The following is a 21040-nucleotide window of genomic DNA, read 5'->3' on the forward strand; positions in this document are numbered from 1 at the left end:
GGGCAGTGTCCAAGGGCAGGCTGGACGGCTCCGGGGTGCACGGAGAGCGCCCACGCCCACAGCAGGGGTGGCACCGGGTGCGGCTGAAGATGCGTCCCGGCCACCCGCCATGCCCCGCGGGTCACGTGGCCAGGCCGGTCTGGTGACGTCAGACGGCGGCGCGGTGGCGTCAGGCAGCGGCGGCGGAGCCCGCCCGCTCGCAAGATGGCGTCGCTGCTGCAATCGGAGCGGGTGCTGTACCTGGTGCGCGGCGAGAAGGAGCTGCGGGCGCCGCTGCCGCAGCTGTACTTCTGCCGCTACTGCAGCGAGCTCCGCTCGCTCGAGTGCGTCTCGCACGAGGTAACGGCGGAGCGGCCGCACACCGGGCGGGGCCGGACGGGACAGTGCTCTCTCTGCGCGCAGCGATTGGGTCGCTCTCCCGCCACTCACTCTCGTTCTGCTTTGCTATTGGTTGTTGGCGCGGCTAGCGGGCGGGCGCAGCGCGGCACGGAGCACGGGGATTGGCCGCGGGGGATGGATGGGGCGGGGCTGCGCGTTCGATTGGCTGTGCGCTCCTGCCTGTCGGCACAGCTCGGGTTCTGATTGGCTGGGGCGAGAGCTGAGGGGCGGCTTCCCCTCATGGCGGACGTGCCCCCCTGAACGGCCCCGGCCGGGCAGCGGGGACCCCCAAACCTCGGTGGGGCCCGACCGGAGCAGCGGGAACTCATCACCCCCCGGCAGGACCCCACCGTTGGGTCAAGACCCGCCCCCACACACCCTCCCCATCGGGCCCAACCGTGGAGGGGCAAGGACCCCCCCCCCCCCCCAGAAACACACACCCCTCTCCATTATACGCTATGATTTTTCCTTGGGCGGGGTTTGCTTCGTAAATTGTCTTATTAAAATGGCTGAGGCTGGTGTTGTGGAAGACTGGTTGAATTAAGAAATTGTGATAGATTTGCAAAGCCTTGAAAGAATGACAATGCAGCCCAGATCTCAGGGGAGGCATGTTTAAGGTGATGTGAAGGCCTCTGAGGAGTGGATTTGTGACCTGGCTGTATCCGTCATGAATTCACTGCGGTGTGAGCAGTGTAGTAATTGTGCATGGCCACGCTTAACAATCAGTTTGAATTCCTCTTCAAGAGGCCCCCAGGCTTGCTGCTGTTGTTTTAATAGATAAAATCTGCTGTGGCAGCAGAACGATACAAAGCATCTTGTGAAATATGCACATATCTGACCAGTGTAACTGCGAGAATAGAATAAATTTAGGTGTAACTAGAAAACAAAATGTTACAACTGTTATTCAAGCTGAAATATGAGATTCGGATAACTGCTAAATGTCAGCACTTGGCTGATCTTTTCCCATTTACAAGGTGGAGTGGTTTAATCCATTCTGACTTAAGAAACCTTATAATTTATGTTATTAAAGATCAGAATCTGGCTGAGATGGGCTAAGGTTTAGCATACCAAAGAACGTCTCAAGCCTTCCCTGGCTTCAGCATGCTGTTGCAAGACATGAATCCTTGTTGGATCATGTGGCAGTTTGGAGTTTTTTGGACAAAGGTGTGCCAGGTAACATGTGTGATGTGACTGTGTCTTCTTCAGGTGGACTCTCACTACTGCCCCAGCTGCCTGGAAAACATGCCTTCAGCTGAAGCCAAGTTGAAAAAGAACAGGTGAAGTTGCTTTGGTGTTTTTTTGGTTGTTTTTTTTTTTTTTTAATTGTCAAGGCTCCCTATTTAAAACAGTCCCTTCCCATGCTTGTCTGAAACTCTTCAAAAATTACGTGGCTACTTATTTTGTTTGAGTCTGTTTTGGGGAATAAGTGTTGTTCCATGATGTATTGTGTGCTGTTCGTGACTTTTGGAGGTTTTTTTAATGTACTGGGCTCATAATACAGAGTTTTTTTTGTATCACATTATGTTTCTCACTGCTGCTGCTCTTATGCTGACTCTGAACCCCCCCAAGTTCCTGTGAGGGCTCTGCTGCCCTTTATCCCGAGTGCTGTTGCCTAGGAGTTAATGATCTGTTGGTTTAATGCTGATGTGGCTGTTGGGTGCATTTCTCTCAGCCTCAGACCCCTCTCAGAACCCTGCCTTGTTGTTTGCAGGTGTGCCAATTGCTTTGACTGCCCCTGCTGCATGCACACCCTTTCCACACGGGCCACGAGCGTCCCTGCGCCGCTGCCCGACGATCCTGCCAAGACCACCATGAAGAAAGCCTATTACCTGGCCTGTGGCTTCTGCCGCTGGACTTCCCGCGACGTGGGCATGGCAGACAAGTCTGTCGGTAAGGGACACTTAAAAGACAGGAAACTGAGTTACAGTTTGTGTTTTGAAGGTAACAGATAATCCAATTAGTTCCTGACTGTACTATAGACTTGATATCTGTCTAGGATTGGAGTTATAGTTGAAAATTCACAGGAAAACTCTTTGTTGCTGAAGATTCATCTGAAGAGCTGAGCTGAGTTAGTGGAATATGTGACCCACTTCTTCCATGCCTAGTGAGAAAACTGTCAAACTCTTTTAGTCATTGCACTCTCCCCACAGCTGAGATCTTGTTTGTGTGCTTTCACAGTCTTTGAAGCTACTCAGTCTGACAGCATAAACATCTAATTTATTTTCCATCACTTTTGTACACTTATTCCAGAGCTGCTAGTCATTGTTTGAACTTGGCTTTTCACAAGAGCACTAGAACAAAGCTTTCATCTATTGTTTTGGTATGTGAGATGTACAGAAAATATGCAAAAAATACAAAGCTTTCATCTATTTCTTTCATATGTGAGATGTACATAAAATACCTGTCAAGGTCCAGAAATGGGGTTGAGTAGGCCAAGCAAATCCTCTGACTTCCAGTATTGATGTGACTGAAAATGCAGCTGAGGATGCAGAGACAGCAGCAGCCAGTAGTAAGAGACACACGTAAAAACACATGTACCTGCTGCTGAAGTGACTCCTGGGGACTGTCCTGCATATCTCTCAGACAACATTTGTTTAATAGCACAGTATAAAAGCTCCTTCATTCCAAAGCTGCCTGTGCAAGTCTTTCAGAGGTGTATATTTGTACAGACATGAATTTAAACAATTGCAATGGTAGGTGTAGCAAAATAGGGAGTGTCATATTTTATAAATAACACCAAGATAGTTGAGTGTTGGGTGTGATTTCTGTGTGGCATCTGGAAATCTCCTATGGACTTTGCTTTTTCTCTTCTCTTGTGCAGCGAGTGGTGGCTGGCAGGAGCCGGAGAATCCTCACACACAGAGGGTGAGTGAGCAAGAAAGCTGTGCTTGGGCTGAAATGCATCAGCCAGAAAGAGCTGTTAGAGTGTCAGGCCCTCTCAATCACTTTTTCTGCATCTATATAATCCTTTAGATACCAGTTCCAGCTCCTAATCTGCACCTTGACTGAATTCAGTGGAGGGAAGGCCTCTTAGAGGCTCCCCTGAGGATATCGCAGTATAAAATCTCCTTTTGAGAAGAAGCTCAGTTGAAACCAACCTATCTAATGGTGCTGTTAAGGTGAATGTGCTGCGTATGTATGTGAAAAAAAGCTGTTTTCCAATCAAAAGTGTGTCTAGGATCTGGAAAACACAACTGCACCTTTAACACCCTTCCCTGTTACCCATTAGGGCTCCAGTCTACGTGTGACCAGCCTTGGGGAGGGGGGAAAAGATGCTAAAGATGCTGTTTGCTGTGCCAGTCCAAATTGCTCAGATTTGGCTACATGGCATTACTCTCTGCAGTCATGGCAAATTCGTGAACAGAGTCTCAGTTGCTGAAATGCAAAGTGAGAGTTGGACGCTGCCCTCCAACACACATAATTCCCAAGGGAGGGTCAGTTTGTCACCCCCAGTGTGGGTTAAGACATGTTAAGGTACCCAGGCTTCTTGAAGCACATCCTGCACAATACAGCTGGTACTAGGAACAGAGTGAAACAAGTAGCAGGAACCACAGCTAGTTCACAAGCAAATGCTGCAGCTGAGTGACAGCACTCCCTGTTCCTTTTCCTCCTGCAGATTAACAAGCTGGTGGAGTACTACCAGCAGCTGGCTCAGAAGGAGAAGATCGAGCGGGACAGGAAGAAGCTGGTGCGACGCCGTAACTACGTCCCGCTGGCCTTCTCGGTGAGCTGGCTGTGCTGTCCTCTCAGAGCAGGAAAATGATCCACAGCAGCCTCAGCCTGGAAAATTTATTAGTTGCTAGCACGATAGGGCTGCCCAAGAAAAGGAGGCTTTCTTTAAGAATGAATACTTTTACACTCATTACTGTTACATTGCCACTTTCTCTGATAGTCCTCCCCAGCAGTACCAGAAGAGTTTATACTTGCCATGCCAAGGAGTATGCTCTCCAGCAGTGAAGTGCAGTGTAACTGCAGCCAGAGTGCCAGTGGCAGCTCTTTCCCAGGACAGTTCATCCCACAGCTCAGTGACAGATAGATCAGCATTGCCTGCCACTTCCCTGCATGAAATCTCTACTGAAATTAACCTTAAGAGTTGGTTGTGGCCTGAATGACTTGTTTATTGTACCTGGCAGGTAAATGCTCACTTTGTTTAGCTGGGTGACTGCATATGCTTGCTACTTCAATGAATTGTGCTTGCTCTGTGCCCTTGCTTGTGTCTTATGGCTGCATTTTTTGTCTCCGTTGCTACCTGCTGCTATTTTGGGGGCTCTCCACAGCAACACACTATACATGTAGTGGTAAGTCTTTTCACAGTTTCTGCTGGTGTTAAAGCTCTCATGGTACCAACTGAAGGGGAGTAACAGATCCTACACCCTGGCTCAGGGCCTCTGGCTTAGGTGTGCCTTAAAAAAACACAGGTGAAGCCTAACTCTTCAGAGGGTAACATTTGTTACAAAAAACATTTTGTTTTAGTCTAGAAACAGGGCAGTGTCTTTGAGTAAGTAATGTACATCTGAACAGCAGTCCTTTACCAAGCTTGCCTGAGACACAGCTGCTTGCTTGGCCAAGGCAAATGCCACTAACATTATTTACCTGATCCTTGAAAAATCACCACACTAGGCTGATGCTCACATTTCTCATTTGGTGAGAATTCAGGTTTTCAGCCCTGCCCAGAAGGAAGATGTCTGCCTCCAAGCACCCTGGGTACAGTTCAGCTGTAGAAAGCTGAGGAGTAGCTCAGCTATTTCTGGTGAGAAAGACTTGTAGGTAACGAGGCTTGTAGGAGATTGAACCTTCCAACTGCTTCAGGTAGTGCTACAGAGCCTTTCAAGTGGATGCATAACCACATCAACCCACTTTTTTTGGCAGCTGAGCTCTCATTCTGCACTACTTGACATGGAGTTGCTCTGAAGAGAATATACAGAGGAAATGTCTTAGTAGTGCAGGCTGGTGATTTGAGGAAGAAGCAAAAATCTTTATAAGCAGTAGCCACACACATCTGTCGTTCCTCATCTGCAGTGCAGTGGGAATTGTTTTCTCCTTGCCAACAGTTTAAGCAGAAAAATGTATCTTAGGAAGCGTTGAATACCTTTTACTTTTTGCTTTCCTTTGCTTGTACCCCCATGCTTGTCATGCAGCTCAAAGGATGAGTTTGCAGCAGGTCTTTTTGTCCCATCAGGAAGCAGATCTGAGGGTGACAGTTCCTTTTTTCCTTGTAGGACAAATATGGCCTTGGAACAAGGCTTCAGCGCCAGAGGCCCGGAGCTCCCATCAGTGCCCTCGCTGGACTCTCGTGAGTCTCAGGGTTGGGGTTACCTTTGGGGGGAGGATTGGAGGTATAGGCAAGAGAGGAGTAAAGCAAGAAAGATGCTAGACAATTAGCAGATAGCAGTGAGAGGAGATTTCTCCTTTCGAGCACTGGAGAAGTGTCAGGTCCTTGGGCATCTCTCTGCAGCAGCTCCAGATGTTCTGCTTTCTCCCAAGAGGAACAAGTGACTGCTCACACCCTTGTTGCACTTATTGTTGTGCAGTCTCAGCTCTGGCTGCCTTCTGTGCTATCATGCAGTTACTGCTGTTGCTGCCACAACACATGTGCCCTATTTCATGACTGAGTTGCCCCTTATTTTGCTTTAGCCTGAAAGAAGGAGAAGACCAGAAGGAGATCAAGATTGAGCCAGCTGATGCAGTAGAAGAAGTGGAGCCTCTTCCTGAGGATTACTACATAAGACCAATCAATCTGACAGAAGGTAAAACCTTAGTATTTTGTCACTCTTTGGCCTTACATTTTGTAACATGGGCATTGCCTACAAGCTTGTGACGTTCCTCATGACCCAAGTTTCTGGTCATTTTTGTAGTGGGATTAAAATACTGGGAAATAGATAAAAACTCTAAATGGTAACTTTGAATGCAAGATCAGCTTCATGTTGTACAAGAAAGCTCAAAGCCAGAAGGCCTGAAGGGTTATTTATTTTCTTGCTTGTCTTAATTTCTGTGTGTGTGAAGCATCAACTTTTGGATGGAGAAAAAAGCTGATGTCCTTTTTCAAATAATAGCAGGAAATAAGGAAATAGCAGCTGCTGGGGAGCTGGAACCAAAAAGGGGCTGTTGAGTAACAATTGCGCATTGCTTTGACATCAGCTTGGAGCAGCCTGCTACATTTGCCAGGTCTTTAGCTGACTCATAAATTTAACCCACAAATCCTGTAAATTGATCAATAAGACTTGGTGTGAACAGGATCAACCAGAGGTACAGGAGTGATGTGGGCTTCCAGCTGAGGTGGCTTCCAAATGGAACAGATGTTGGTCGCTCTGCAGGCCTACAAAGTCTGCCACTATCAATTAATTCATGAAAGGTGTATGGAAATGGGTAGATCTTCTTGGTCTCCTTTTCTCATGAGGCTATTGGCATTGTGAGTTTGATACTTGTGAAGAAGACAATTTTCCTGGTTCCCTACATTGAGGGAAAGGCTGCCAGGTGGCTCACTTGCCTCTTGAGCACCGGAACAATGAGGAGCCTGCATTTTAAGAGAAACCCATGGGAGGTTTTGGCTGCTGGGAGTTTCTTGCTTTGGGAACTGTTTTCTCTCATTCTCCGTGTGAGTCTGGGTTTTGCAAACTCCTTGCTAAGAAGCTGGGTATTGTACTCATGCAGCACCCAGCTGTGAGGGTGACAAAGCTGTGAAACTTCTTTGCTGTGGTGAGGGAAAGAACTGTGTTCTAGATGATTCCAAAACTCTTGTTTCCATCCCAGCTCAGCTATGAAGAAAGATGTGAGTCCCTTATTTCTCCTAGGCTAGCACGGGTGTTGCTGTGCCCAGTCAGAGCAGCCCTTTATTCAGCTTCTGCCTTTCTGTTTATTTCTAGAAATGTGATAATTGCCAGTGATTTCTGAATTACAGGGTGCATGTCAAATTAGGTGTCTTAGAGATGGTGGGGGGTCTCCATACAGTGCGAGGTGCATATGTAGAATCCAGCTCGAGTTTCAGTTCCTGAGACATTTCTTTGTCTTGCTTTCTGTTGTGCTCCCAGTGACGACTCTGCGCCAGCGCCTGCTGCAGCCTGACTTCCAGCCCATCTGTGCTTCCCAGCTCTACCCACGTCACAAGCACCTCCTGATCAAACGCTCGCTGCGCTGCCGGGTAGGGAATTCCAGCCAGAGACGTGCCTTTTCCAGGCTCTGAGCACTTGGGTGCTGGGAAATGGGCTGTGTGTTTCTCTTTTAAAAGAAATGGCTCAAATGCTTTTGGTTGTTGAAAGTTCTCAGCCAGGTTAGTGGTAACAGCACTAAGGGGGTGAGGGAAGCTGTCAGGTCTCTGGTGTGATGACAGTTGTAAAAGGGGGACAACACTGTCAAGGATAAATAAAGATGCAAAGGGGGTTTGTGCTAGTGCCCTGCTAGCCAAGGAGTCAAAGAAGACTGTTGGTACAGTTGAAATAAAAGAACTGTTTGTTTTACTAAAGACAAAAGTCAACAAATAGAATATTAGAGAGAGGCAGTGCAGAATACTGATGATGTTACTAGAGTGATGGCAGGAAAAGGATATTTCAGAGTAGCAAAGCAGAGATCTGTGAAGACAGGCAAGAGTTAAATCCAAGTTCTGCTCTTGGCTTTCTACATGGCCCTTTCTACGTGATTTGTTTTCTCAGTCATACAAGGATATTTATTTATCTAGTTCCTAAAGTAATAGAGCAATATTCTTGTTAGTATTGCAGAATGCTTTGCAAATGCAGAATATTTTCTCAGAAATAAATCATGTCAGGCTTATCCTTTATTTGAAGAGTAGCCTATGAGGAGATCAGGACTTCTAGCTTCTTCAGTTTTTTAGTGGATTCTGGAGCATAGATCAGAGGGCTTACAGTTATTTGTGCTGCAGTCAGTGTCCAGGTCTTTTCAAGACTGATTCAAAGTCTTGTGTTTCTGAGGTTGCACTGGTAGTGCTGGGTATGACATTTTGGAGTATCAATAGCTGAACATTGCTGGCTACATGCATCCCAGATAGTTTTTATGTGCTGTGCTGGAGGCTGAAATGTCATGGCTGGTGACGCAGCACTTGTGGCTCTGGTTCTTCAGTTTGTGACTTTTGGTGCTGACTTAAATACCTTTCTCTCTAGAAATGTGAACATAACCTGAGCAAACCAGAATTTAATCCAACGTCTATCAAATTCAAGATCCAGCTGGTTGCTGTGTAAGTAAGAAATGGGGACTGGGGACAACAGCTCCCTCTTCATGCTTAGTTAATGCCTTCTGTTTTAATTTCCTTTGATCTCCTGTGGGATTGTGTCATCCCTTAGGATGGTGTAATCACCTTTTTATATATTTAGCTTATCTGTAATAGGTTTGCTTGCCGATATACTAAAGATTTCAACAGTTGGACAAAAACACTGCCTGCTGTGCCAACCCCAGACTGTAGCAGGTGTTTGTAGGATTAGGGTTATACAGCAAAAGGCACTTCATTTTTCCTTTTAGGAAAGCTCTAATAGCTTTGCAGACAGCAACACAGTCCCTCACAGTCATTTGCTCTGTTATTTTGTAGTAACTACATCCCTGAAGTGAGAATCATGTCTATTCCCAACCTGCGCTACATGAAGGTCAGTAGCTTTTCCAGAAATGTCTTAGACTGAGACATAGCCAAGAGCGTGAATATGGGATGTTTTTGGAAGATGACATGGTGTGATGATTGTTCCCTGAGGGCTCCGCTGACTGTGTTTAGAGGGTGCAGGGTTTAAGGGAGTGGTCACTGCATGTACTTGTCACTGCAGCAGTAGTTGCTGTGCAGTGTGACATGTGGCATCACAAGCACTTGCCCATTTGTGAAGAATAAAAGGTGTGGAATTGAGATCTCAGCTAGACTCCCAAAATAAGTATTTCTTACATTAAGAGTTTTGCACGGCATTGGTGCCTTTCTTATGGATGGGGGTGGTTGCTGTCCATCTATTGAAAGGATGTGATACAATTTTTGAATGCGTTGATCAGTTGGAGAAGATGGAAGTGCTTACAGTAATAATTAATTTTAGCATAATTGCTTCTTGAACTGTGATTCCTGAATCTCCCCAGGAGAGCCAAGTGCTTCTGACTCTGACTAATCCTGTGGAGAGCGTCACACATGTGACATTGCTGGAGTGTGAGGAGGGAGACCCTGATAACATCAACAGCACTGCCAAGGTATTGATTGTACCCTCCTACTGTGTAAGCCCAAGCCTTTTCCCACATTTACCATTCCCATTTGTGGTAAATCCAGAGGCCACACTTAACATACGTCCTTCAACCCCTGCCAACTGGGCTGCATTTGCCCTCTTTGGAGCTTAAATTACTATTGCCAATGTAAACAGCAGCTTATGAAGTACTTTGAAGTTGTGTCTATTCATTGATATCCAAAACCCAAGGGAGAAATATGTTATTTCACTGGCAGGGTGGTATTCAGGTGGTCCTGGAGCAGAGAAAAGCTCAGGATGAATCAGTTTTCTGTTAAACTGCAGGGAAGCAGACTTCAGAAGAGGAGAGCCCTCTCCTGCTTGCAATGTAGCTGGTGATCAGTGCTGAAAGGCTTCTTTGCCTTTGTGCTCTGTTTCAGGTGGCAGTTCCTTCCAAGGAGCTTATTCTGGCTGGCAAAGATGCTGCAGCAGAGTATGATGAGCTGGCAGAGCCTCAGGACTTCCAGGATGACCCAGAGTGAGTGTCCTGTGGGGATCCTCTCCCTTAAAAACTTGGCTCATTGAGTAACTCGCTCTCCTCCTGTCTGTCTTCAGTGTGGTTTGAGTTCCTCTGAGAGCATTGTTCTACTTGTAACAATGCTTTGAGAACTTGGCTGACCCAGTGTTCCTTTGTGTTCTGCCTTGCAGCGTTATTGCCTTTAGAAAAGCCAATAAGGTGGGAGTCTTCATCAAGGTCACTCCACAGAAAGAAGAGGGTGAAGTGACCGTGAGTTTCAAGATGAAGCACGAGTTCAAAAACCTCACTGCTCCCATCCGGCCCAACGAGGAAGGTGACCACACCTCTGAGGTGATCTGGCTCACCCATCACGTGGAGCTCAGCCTCGGCCCTGTGCTCCCATAGTGGTGCCCAGCGCTTGTTCCTGACGGCTGGATGGACTGGCACCCTGACAGAGCACCTGCTGAAAGGTTCTGCCAGAGCTCCTTTGTGTGTGTGGGTGTGCCACGGCCCGCCTGGCCGCCAGGAGGGGCTGAGGCTGCCGTGGTTTGGGCTGGTTTGTTCTCTCTCCCCTTGTCGTAGTGCCCACTAACCACCACTCCACTTCGCCTCACTGCCACAGGCTAGAGTAACTTGCAGCATGTGTTAGAGCACAGAGAAAGATCTCCTTCCAGGTTTGCACTGAATTTGGCTTTATCAACAGATAATTAGGGCTGAATTTGGATTTATCAGCAGAAAAGAATCCATACTGTTTTTTTCTTCATGTTGGCCCACAAACCTGGTGTTCCTTACCCAATGATGAACAACTTCTCTTTCACCCAGAGCAATTTCCTTCCCATACAAACATTTTAAGGAGTGTCCCTGCCTTCTGCATTCTGGCAAGTTACTGCCAGCAGCACGATTTTTTCTTTTGGTTTTCTGCTTCCTCATAGGATACCTCAACTGTGGGGGTTGGGCTGCAGAGCCCTACCCCTCTGGCATATGTAGCTTGCTTAGCTGAGGTGGCAGATGTGTTTTCACAAAGGAGTTGATTGGTTTGCCTTTAAACTTTGAACATAGTGTACTGTAGTGTTCATGGGTCTGACTGGTAACCAAGCCTGCCATCAGCCTGCTACATCTCAGCTGGATGTGGCAGCAGGATGTGCTGCAAGCCGGGAATTCATATTCTGCTGCAGCTCTTGACTGAGGCAGAAATGCTCTGGAGAGGCAGAGTTGCTCCAGAGAGGCTCCCTGGCAGACTTCAGCTCAATAAATGTTGTGTTGCTAGGGGTTGTAGCAATGAGGGCATGAAACCTGGAGCGTTAAGGTTAGTTCTGATAATTACAAAGCTACAGCGGTGATTTGAGTTCATAATCTTTGTTTTCCCAGTTAGGGTGGGTGGGAGGGAGGTGTAAAGGTGGAAACTTTAATATGCTAACTTCACACACTGTAGCAGAAGGTCATTTATCCGGGGTGTAATTTGGCTGCAGTCCAAGCTAAAATGGGTGATTAGGAGCTGTGTATCCAGGAGACTGAATTACCAATAAGTGCATGGCTGTTCCAGGCAGGTGAGATAGCTCGTCCAGCAGAGCATTCCCATTTCAGACCTTGACCTTTGTTAAGCATTTCTGACGGGCTTTGGCATGCTGCTGTGCTGGGAAAGGATTGAATACCAGCCAGCCACAGCCATATCACTCCAGATGCTTATGCCATGGCTCTGCCAGCCTGGATCTGTGAATCCTCTGCATGGAGGGCCAGGATGAGTCTGCCTGCTCTCTGTGGGTGCAGTGCAGCATCCCAAAACATCTCCCTTAGTGCAAGGAACCTGCCGTAGTGTGCTGGAGGGGCTCACACCTCACAGCCCTGGTCCTGCAGCGGGTCTCAAAGCAGTGAGGCATCACGTTTACAGCTCTGTGTAGGTGACACACAGATGTACAGCATGAGTTTGAGACTTGTAGTTAGTAGTTAATGTATAGTGCTAGTGCCTGCTGCAGCTGTGCCTGTCCAGCTAACAAAGACTTCACCTCTGGCCACAACTTCTCCTGTTTAGTAGCCAAAACAGCTGCTGCACTTGCAACACGACCACAGAAAGACCTCCCAGGACCCAAGCCTCGAGCTGTGCCTGAGGCTGGGGTTTGCTGCAGGCAACATGACCTGTACCCTTCTCACTAAATACAAAAGATGCATTGGGCTGTGGCGTTCTGAGCGCTCTGATGAGCTCGGCGAGCTGTTTTCTCCCCTCCCTGCAGGTGCTGTAGGCGATAGGAAAGGTATTGGCGTGTCCCTGCCTCTGTCCCCGCTCCCCGAAAGGCGCCTGTTGCCTTATGCTTGACGTCGTGTAGTGACCTTCAATAAAACACACGTGGCTCTCGGATTCATTGCACTGGCTCTTATTCCAAAGCAATCATTATTTAAAGAAAACAAAAAGCGGAGCTCATTTCCCAATGGTCTCGTCCCCATGGTCCTCCCCGTCGTTGCCCGTGGTCTCGCCCGTTGAGCTGTGTCTGCAGCGCCCCCTGCGGCCGCCGCGCTGTGACGTCACTGTTCCCGCAGCCCGCCTTTTCCTTCACGGCGCTAGTGGAAGTGGCGTCACTTCCGGCCGCCGCCTGCCGGCAGCGGAGCGGAGCCGCCATGTCCACATCGCTGGGGTCCAACACCTACAACCGGCAGAACTGGGAGGATGCGGTGAGCGGGGGCGGCCGCGAGGGGCCGGGACAGCCGGGAACAGCGGGCCTGGCGCGGCGGGGCCCTGCTCTGCCGCGGGAGCGTGTGGGGCGGCAAGGCCGCGAGGCGGGCGGAGAGCGGGGAGGCGGCCCCGGGGCTGGGACCTTCCCTGGGGACCCGCTGCCTTCCGTGGGACCCGGCATCTGTCCTGGGGACCCGCCACGTGGGACTGAGCCGCCCGGGAGGGCTCTTCCTCAGTTCCCCGGCCCCCATTACGGCGCAGAGGGATCGAGCTGCCCGGCGCTCCTTCCCCCGCGCCGCGGTTCAGGGGCTGCAGCAGCTGGAGCCGCTCCCGGCGCTGCGGGGGCTGAGCTGCGTCCCTCGTGTGTCCCTTCGAGCTGGAGCCTCTCCCAGTGGGCCCAGTACAGACAGTCTCTGCTGAGGGATAACGGGCCAGTGTCACCTGCTGCAGTCCAGGCACTGACAGGTTCAGATCTCAAGAATACGCTTTTTATTTGGTTATTCTAAGTTTTACTCCAAGCTACAGTAGCTACCAGGTAATCATTCTGTAATATGTAAAATGTGGGTCTGGGTCCTCTCTTGCAGCTCTCCCGGTGTCTGTGAATCCATTTGCATATTTTAATCTGGCTGATGAGTTAAACTAGATCATTTTTCAGATTGTGACTTGAATGTTGTTGTGATGGCAGAGCTTGTTATAAATTCCCGATTTCTTTTCTTCTTGCTCGATTCAGGACTTCCCTATCCTGTGCCAGACATGTCTTGGAGAAAATCCCTATATTCGGATGGTATGTGCCTGTTGGACCCTGCAGTCCTTCCCTCTCTCTGTGGTGGCCCTAAAACTGTGTGTTTGGGGACTAAAATAGGACTGGGTGCAGGAGGAGATGCTAAAGTGAGCACACACTCCTCAACAGCTGGTTCTGCACAAGAGGATCTGCTCTGAGCCATTGTTGGTGTGTAATATAGTTAGGGATGTGATTTTAGAGCAAATCAATCCAAAAGGAGAGGAAGATGACGCAGTCCAGGGTCTGGAGTGCAGGAAATAGTAGAAAATGAAGTTTTAGTACTGGCAAACTCCAGCATGGAGAACTGTGAACTGCTTAAATTCTAATGAGTACAATTTCTAAAGTGTGGGAGACATGCACCTTTAAAGTTAAAGGTGACTGGTGAAGGTAGTTTAGGTTCCTGTTTGTTTTCTTTGCTTTTTTCTGTGCAGGGTGAGTCAGTCCATGTTATGTTGCTTTTCTCTTCCAGCCTGGTTGCCTATGACCTACACTGACATTATCTCCTTCACATTTGTGTTCCAGAAGTCTGCTGAGAGAGATTGGGTTGTTCTTATGAAACATAACCCTGATGCTACTGTAGGGGTTATTTCAAAACCTGTTTGTTTCCATGAGCTTATTTCATGTAACATCATCTTTCCTTAAAAAGAACTGTTAATGCTCCTTTTAATTCTCACCTTTCTTATGTACAGGAGGTGGGATTTAAAGTACTGTCTTTGTAATGACAGTTTCTAAACCAAAAGTGTATTGAGGGCATTTAGGATTTCTATTTTTCATCCTGCTGACTTTCCAAGTAGTAAGCCAAATACACAGGGGTGATTGAGTCTAAATGCAGCATAATTATGAAAAAACTTACTTTGTTATAACATCAGTTATATGTTTTATGTTACATTGGTGATATTTCATGTTTTCTTTTTTTTTTTCTTTTTTTTTTTTTTTTAATATTTCAGACCAAAGAAAAATATGGAAAAGAATGCAAGGTATGTTTGTGTATTTTGAAGAAAAATGTCAAAATAGGTGCAGATCTAGGTATAATACATTTTAATTATTAAAAACCTGTCAGCTTCAGAAGAGTGCTTTTCTGGGTTAACTTAAAATGTTTATGTAACTACATAAATTTTTAGGTCAGTCTTCTGTGCTGGTTAGACAAAATCAGTTGGTCCTAAAATAGTAAAATTATTGAGCAAATCCTAAGTCTGTCTAAAAAATCTTCATGTTTATCAGAATGTGGCTGTGTAAATACTGTTGTAGTGTATTTGAAATTATTGCAGCACTTTAAATGGTCCATGTTTTCTTCTACATGTTTGTTGCTTTTTCTGAAAAGTGCAAAATACCTGGAGTTTGGATTTTATTGTGTTTGTTATTCATGGCTATTGGGTGATTTGTGTTGGCTGTCTAAGAAATAAGCCACAATTATTTCCAGAGCAAGCAATACTCAGTGTTGCCTGAACTGAGGGAAATTAAAGGAGGTTTTTGCCCTTTTGTCACTTTTCGTCTGAGGTAAAGGTATAATTTAGAGTATGTACAGATTGAGATTGTGTTATGAACTCAAGCTGTACGTGCAGAGGAAGAAATGCATCATTCCATGAGATAAGAGGGAGCATTTTCTGCACCAAAGCTCTCATAACCTTTCCTGGGTTACTGCTGTGCTGATGTACCCATCACTTTAATTCATCTCTAGAAGCTCCACACTGACATCACCTGGAATCAAAGAGAATTTATATATCTTTGAGTAGATCTGCACTTGGGTTATTGCAATAAATAAAAACAACAACATAAACCAAACTTCCCTAAAACTTCCTCCTGTCAAAGTAAAGCAGCAAGCAGAAACAGATATTTCCTAGGCTCTGAGTGTTGGCATTATGGTATTTATGTGTTTATGGTTTGAAGAGGCTAGATGAGTTTGGAGTTTGTTTCCATGCAAGAAGCAGAATGTAGCTCTGTGCAGAGAGACCCAAGTGCCACCTTTCTGTCCCAGATTTGTGCCAGGCCGTTCACGGTGTTCCGCTGGTGCCCCGGGGTGCGGATGCGCTTCAAGAAGACAGAAGTGTGCCAGACCTGCAGCAAGCTGAAGAACGTCTGTCAGACCTGCCTGCTTGACCTGGAATATGGTGTGTACCCAAAAACTGGTCTAAGACAAGGAGCTGCCCTCTGAAGTGGGAGTTGGTGAAATCAGTTTAAATGTGTGCGTGTAATTGGTGCTGGACAGAGGTCTTGGTTATCATGTCTCTTCAGAAGTTTGAGGGTAGAGTGATTTCTCTGAGCAGCAGATGATTTACCTCTGGGCACTGCAGGTTGGAGAAATCACTATTTCTGCTTGTTCTTCATATGGATTGGTTGGGGGTTTTTTCTTTCATTTCAGGTTTGCCTATCCAAGTCCGGGATGCAGGACTCTCCCTTAAGGATGAAATGCCTAAATCTGATGTCAATAAAGAATACTACACCCAGAACATGGAGCGAGAGGTAAGTGTAGCCAGCCATGATCATGCTTTTTGTGTGGCTGTGTGGGGAGGAAGGGGGAGAAATGACCACTAGCTTCTCTTAAAACCACTTGTGCACTTTGATTCTGTGTGTTAGTGTTCAGTGTTGATATACACATAATTATTTGTGTTCTACCTGCTTTTAGATAGCCAATTCTGATGGCACTAGACCAGTTGGTGCACTAGGAAAAGCTACTTCTACCAGTGACATGCTGCTGAAGCTGGCCCGAACCACTCCGTACTACAAACGCAACCGTCCTCACATCTGTTCCTTCTGGGTAAAAGGAGAGTGCAAGAGAGGAGAGGAGTGTCCCTACAGGTACAGACAGAGCTAGAGCAGTCCATCTGTTCACCACAGTCTGATGCAACTTCCCTTGGAGATGCTGCAGTGGGCAGGAGATGCTACAGTGATTTGGGTCAGGGCAAAACTCGCATCCAGTGCCAGCAAATGAATCTCTGTGGTGGCAAGTTGGTTTGTGAGAAGTTGGCCGTGTCCTTTGCCAAAGCAGTGACTGCAGCTGTCCTCTTGTGTAGTCAATTTTTCCCCTTTGTGGCGTCAGTCCTCTCAAGCAGAGGTCTTTGTATTTGAACAAGAGGCTGTTTCAAGCCCAGCTCTTGTGTTTTGTAGTGCTGAGTGTTGAGCTCTCAGAAGCGCCATTCATTCAGAGCTTGACGCAGTCCTGGCTGCAGTTGAAGTTTTCAGGGCTTTGTTCCATTTTGGCGTGTTCATGTGGACAGGGTTAAGGATATAATTGACCTTAGGACTTGGGAAACTGGCAGCTATAGTAATTTTAATCCATTCAGTCATCCCCTATCTCAGTTACAAAATGCTTTGTTTGCTGAACCTTAGACATGAGAAACCTACAGATCCAGATGATCCCCTGGCTGACCAGAACATCAAAGATCGTTACTATGGAATTAATGATCCTGTGGCTGACAAACTTCTGAAACGAGCATCAACCATGCCTCGTCTTGATCCTCCTGAAGACAAGACTATTACTACACTGTATGTTGGAGGGCTTGGAGATACCATCACTGAATCAGATCTCAGGTGTGTTGGTGAATTTGTCAAACCTTTTTGTTTGACACTTTGATAATGGCTCTTCAAGTGAGGAACAGAAATAAATCTGGGTTTCATTGTTTTAATGGGGAACTGGTTGGTGGGTAAGTGCAGAGGAGTACCAGCTTGTTGGAGAACAAACAGGCACATTTCAAATGCTTTGATTAAATTGTATCTCTTTAAAGATGACTCATCCCTTTGAGCTGTTGGGGATACTGTGTAACCCATTTTACAAGAAAGTACTGTATCCTCTAGCTAGCTACTGAGAGAAGCTGCTGCAGAGCTTCTATTGCTCCGTGATTGCATGGAGGGCTAATTGTCATTAACTAATTGATTTTTGATTTCTAATTATTAGTGTGAACAGTTGATGGATAAGAAAAAATTTCTGAGCATACCTATTTCACCTGCCCTATACCCTGTGACTAGGAGGAGTAGGGTATCATAATAATTTTTTTTTGTCTCATACAGAAATCACTTCTACCAGTTTGGGGAGATCCGGACGATAACAGTGGTGCAGAGGCAGCAATGTGCTTTCATCCAGTTTGCCACCAGACAGGCTGCAGAGGTGGCTGCTGAGAAATCCTTCAACAAACTCATAGTCAACGGCCGCAGGCTCAACGTCAAGTGGGGAAGGTAAATGTGGGGGGAGGAGGCCTGGAGGATCTACAAGGTTCTTCTCTCAGTTTGCAGTCTTGATCAGCAGGATTGGGTATTATGCAGAAGTAGATACTTTTCTGGTAAATAGTTGGGGTCCTCTTGCATTTTGATTTTTTTTTTACTAGTGGGATCTGGCTTGGAGATGACACAAGTAGCACAAGGGATTTTCTTAGTTGAGGATTATGGATGGCTTTCAGTAGATTTGCTCCTAGTCCATCTCTCCATTGTTTGCAAACTTGGTACCATCTGCTTAATGTTCTGTGGGTTTTTCATTTTTGGCCTGAAAAAATGGATCTGGAATAGATAATGTGAAGCCACTGTGGTGTAAATATCTCCTTTTCCTGCTTTCCTTATCCTTGTTCTCAAATTTCTGTCTGTTTTTCAGGTCCCAGGCAGCAAGAGGAAAAGAAAAGGACAAGGAAGGCACTACAGAATCAGGGATAAAGCTGGAGCCAGTTCCAGGACTTCCTGGAGGTAAGGGAGTTGTATTCATCTCTGAAATACTTTATGCTGACCCACTTTCATGAGCTAGGCTGCTGTTAAACTTCTGGGAGCAGTGACAGTTCAGGATGGTAGAGGCAGTGGTGAGCCCAGAGCAGTTACAGTAGGCTTGCAGCAGGTTCAGCTGGATGGGAGATGAACTTTGTCTAGGAGCAAATCCTTGATGAAAAGACAGTTCTTTATGTGATGAGTAAAACGTTAAAGCTGAATTCAGCTTACTTAGGTCAGAGGTACTGGCAACCCACACTTTTAATGTTTTCTTAATCCACTGAGTGTTGTATGATGGACAAAGCAGAGCTTGTTTCAGATAAAGGAAATTGGTGACTGGGGTCTCAGGGCAGTTCTCAGTGCAGTTCATACATGCAGTAGTAGCAACAGTTTGCCCTTGTGAAAGCATGAGTTGTGCTCCATCTCTGAAGGCAGACAGCCCTGCTTATCTCGCCTGAGAGATTTTCCATAACCATATGTACTTTTTCTGCAGCCCTCCCCCCTCCTCCAGCTGCAGAAGAGGAGGCTTCTGCAAATTATTTCAATCTACCTCCAAGTGGCCCTTCAGCTGTGGTGAACATTGCCCTGCCACCTCCTCCTGGCATCGCTCCACCACCACCTCCAGGTACCTGTGTTTCCCTCTCAAGGGGGGGTGTGAAATTCAGTGTTAGACGGTCTCTTCCTCCTTGCCAGGCCATGCTGCACCACTGATGCATGCCCTGAGCTGATTTTCCTCATCCCTGATCACATAGTGTAAAAGGATGATCTAAACTGAGCTGTCAGCACAGTTTAATTAAACTGAGTTGCCTGTTTAGGTTGGTATTTGCTTGCAAATTCCCAGGCATGTTGGAGATCCCTGTTACTGGTACTGAGACCTACTCAGTGCTTTTGCTGGCTGTGTAAATGCCACAATAACCCGAACTTCAAAGGGTAATTTTGCAGCTGGTTGAATGCCAGCATGTCCTTGGCTGTCTATATATCTATCTATCCAGAGACGCTTTTATTTTTTAATGGAAGTTTGGACTCCTGTAGATGTATTTGCTCTGCCCTGTGGTTGAGTAGAAAAACTTTTAGATGGGTATTTCAGACATCTGCCTGATCCCTCCACCCCAGCTTTTATTTGTAAGGATGTGTGTTGGGTAAGAATTAGCCCTAGTTGTACTGGAAAGAGGGACAGGAGTTTGGGGAGATGGGAGATGTGCACATTTGTGAGGCACAGCTGTCAGCCAGCTGTGATGTCAGTACTTTGGAGCAGCAGTACATACACATCAGGTTTTCTGGTGCTTTGCCTGAACCTGCCAACTTTTGTTTCTGCAGGTTTCGGACCACACATGTTCCACGCCATGGGGCCCCCACCTCCCTTCATGAGAGCCCCAGGCCCCATCCATTACCCATCCCAGGATCCCCAGAGGATGGGTGCCCACGCAGGAAAGCACAGCAGCCCCTAGCACGTCCTGCCACCCTCATCCTTGAAGTAAATGTTATTTTCTAGTTACCATGGTAGCACCATATGTTGAGCTGTGGGTGAGCTAAAGACGCCTTATTTCGCTGCTTGCAGCCACAGGGCAAGCTGAGCTCCATATCTCCACTTATAATCGGGTTCTTGATATGTCCCAGGTCTTTCTATTAGTGTGGGGGGTGGGTGGGGGACAGACAGAAGGGCTGTCGGGGGTCTGTGGGTCTGGGGTACCAGAATTACAGTGCTATCTGTGTATCCCATTGGCACACTTTTGAAATAAACTTCTGGAAAAACAAAACCAAACCCTTTTCAAGCCCATTTCATATTCTCAGTTGGAACATTATGGAGTCTTAAGATGTAACCAGAGACTCTTCTTTGTCAGGTAACTAATGATGTATTATTCTAATGAGGTATTAAACCAGGACTGAATAAGAGCTGAAAAACGAGTTAATCAGACCTGCCAAACCCATGGCTTGGCCTTTCCACTACACAGAATTTTCCTCCCTCCTTTTTCCTGACTTCTTGATTTTAAAAAGACAAGAAAACAAAGCCTTTTTAAGTGCATCACTTCTAATCCTGCACATCCTGGGCAAGACAGTTTCTGGATCAAGTGAGCAGTCCCCAGGCAGTGTGGGCAAGATGTTGAGTGACAGGTCAGCAGTTGCTCATTGAGCCAGGTGAAGCCCCCTCAGCCCCAGAGCCTGGGCTGGTGTGCCCACAGCTGCAACTGCTCTTGGGGAGATTTGGGGCTCTCAAGACCTGTGAAATAGCATCCCCTTAAGCTGTGACATGGGTCCCACTTCATCTTGTTTCGGTAATATGTAGAACTTTTCTGTCTGTGCTCCAAGTGTAGTGGTGGCCTCACTGTGCTTGGAGTCTGCAGCTGAGTGAGGTCTGTGTACATGTGGCTGGAGGATTTTAGGTTTATCTCCATATTAGCTTTCATGCAATGGATCTGTGGATGTCTTCATAACAGGATGGGGCCTGTTCTGAAGATTCATTTGCTTGTTTTTAAGAAAGTACATAAAAATATTTGAATTTTTCAACACCATGCTTTGACCCAGCTTCCTGGAGCACAGTGTCTGACGATTTGGTCTGATTTTTATGTGTCTGCTGCCACAGGCAAGATCCTACATGGGCAAGAACAGGCATGTCCAATTTTAGTTTCATGTGCTGTCCTGTACAGTGCCCCTGGATCCCATCGTGGTGCCAGCCCTTCCAGGCTATCAGAGGAGGTGTAGCACTTGTGGCACCACAGGCTGGCTTTCTCTGGAGAAAGAGCTGGGCTTTGGGTGTGAGTTCTGCTTCTGTCAGGTGAAAGCTGCCCCAGGGTGGTGTTGGATGGCAGAGGCTGCTGGTGGATGGGAGAGGGCTGTGGCATTTGCCACTGCACTGGCCCGGAGTGTCCATAGCCAGGACCTGTGAG

At 46.9% G+C, this 21040-nt stretch overlaps 2 protein-coding genes across 2 annotated transcripts; both read left to right on the forward strand.

Moving 5' to 3' along the window:
* The first annotated feature begins 132 nt into the window (after positions 1–132).
* DCTN4 (dynactin subunit 4) lies at positions 133–12379 on the forward strand. The gene is made up of 13 exons (XM_056502150.1): positions 133–339; positions 1585–1655; positions 2090–2268; positions 3200–3243; positions 3995–4102; positions 5598–5671; positions 6013–6125; positions 7407–7516; positions 8490–8563; positions 8912–8966; positions 9433–9540; positions 9950–10047; positions 10218–12379. The coding sequence occupies exons 1-13, from the start codon at positions 205–207 to the stop codon at positions 10429–10431; spliced, it is 1383 nt and encodes a 460-aa protein (XP_056358125.1). The 5' UTR covers positions 133–204; the 3' UTR covers positions 10432–12379.
* Positions 12380–12566: 187 nt separating this feature from the next.
* Positions 12567–19897, forward strand: RBM22 (RNA binding motif protein 22). The gene is made up of 11 exons (XM_056502151.1): positions 12567–12690; positions 13422–13475; positions 14420–14449; positions 15448–15580; positions 15832–15932; positions 16096–16268; positions 16800–17000; positions 17478–17642; positions 18052–18140; positions 18649–18780; positions 19473–19897. Exons 1-11 carry the CDS (start codon positions 12637–12639, stop codon positions 19601–19603), a joined length of 1263 nt encoding a protein of 420 aa, XP_056358126.1. The 5' UTR covers positions 12567–12636; the 3' UTR covers positions 19604–19897.
* The last annotated feature ends 1143 nt before the right edge of the window (positions 19898–21040 follow it).

Source organism: Oenanthe melanoleuca, chromosome 13 (genome assembly GCF_029582105.1).
Source record: "Oenanthe melanoleuca isolate GR-GAL-2019-014 chromosome 13, OMel1.0, whole genome shotgun sequence".
NCBI lineage: Eukaryota > Metazoa > Chordata > Aves > Passeriformes > Muscicapidae > Oenanthe > Oenanthe melanoleuca.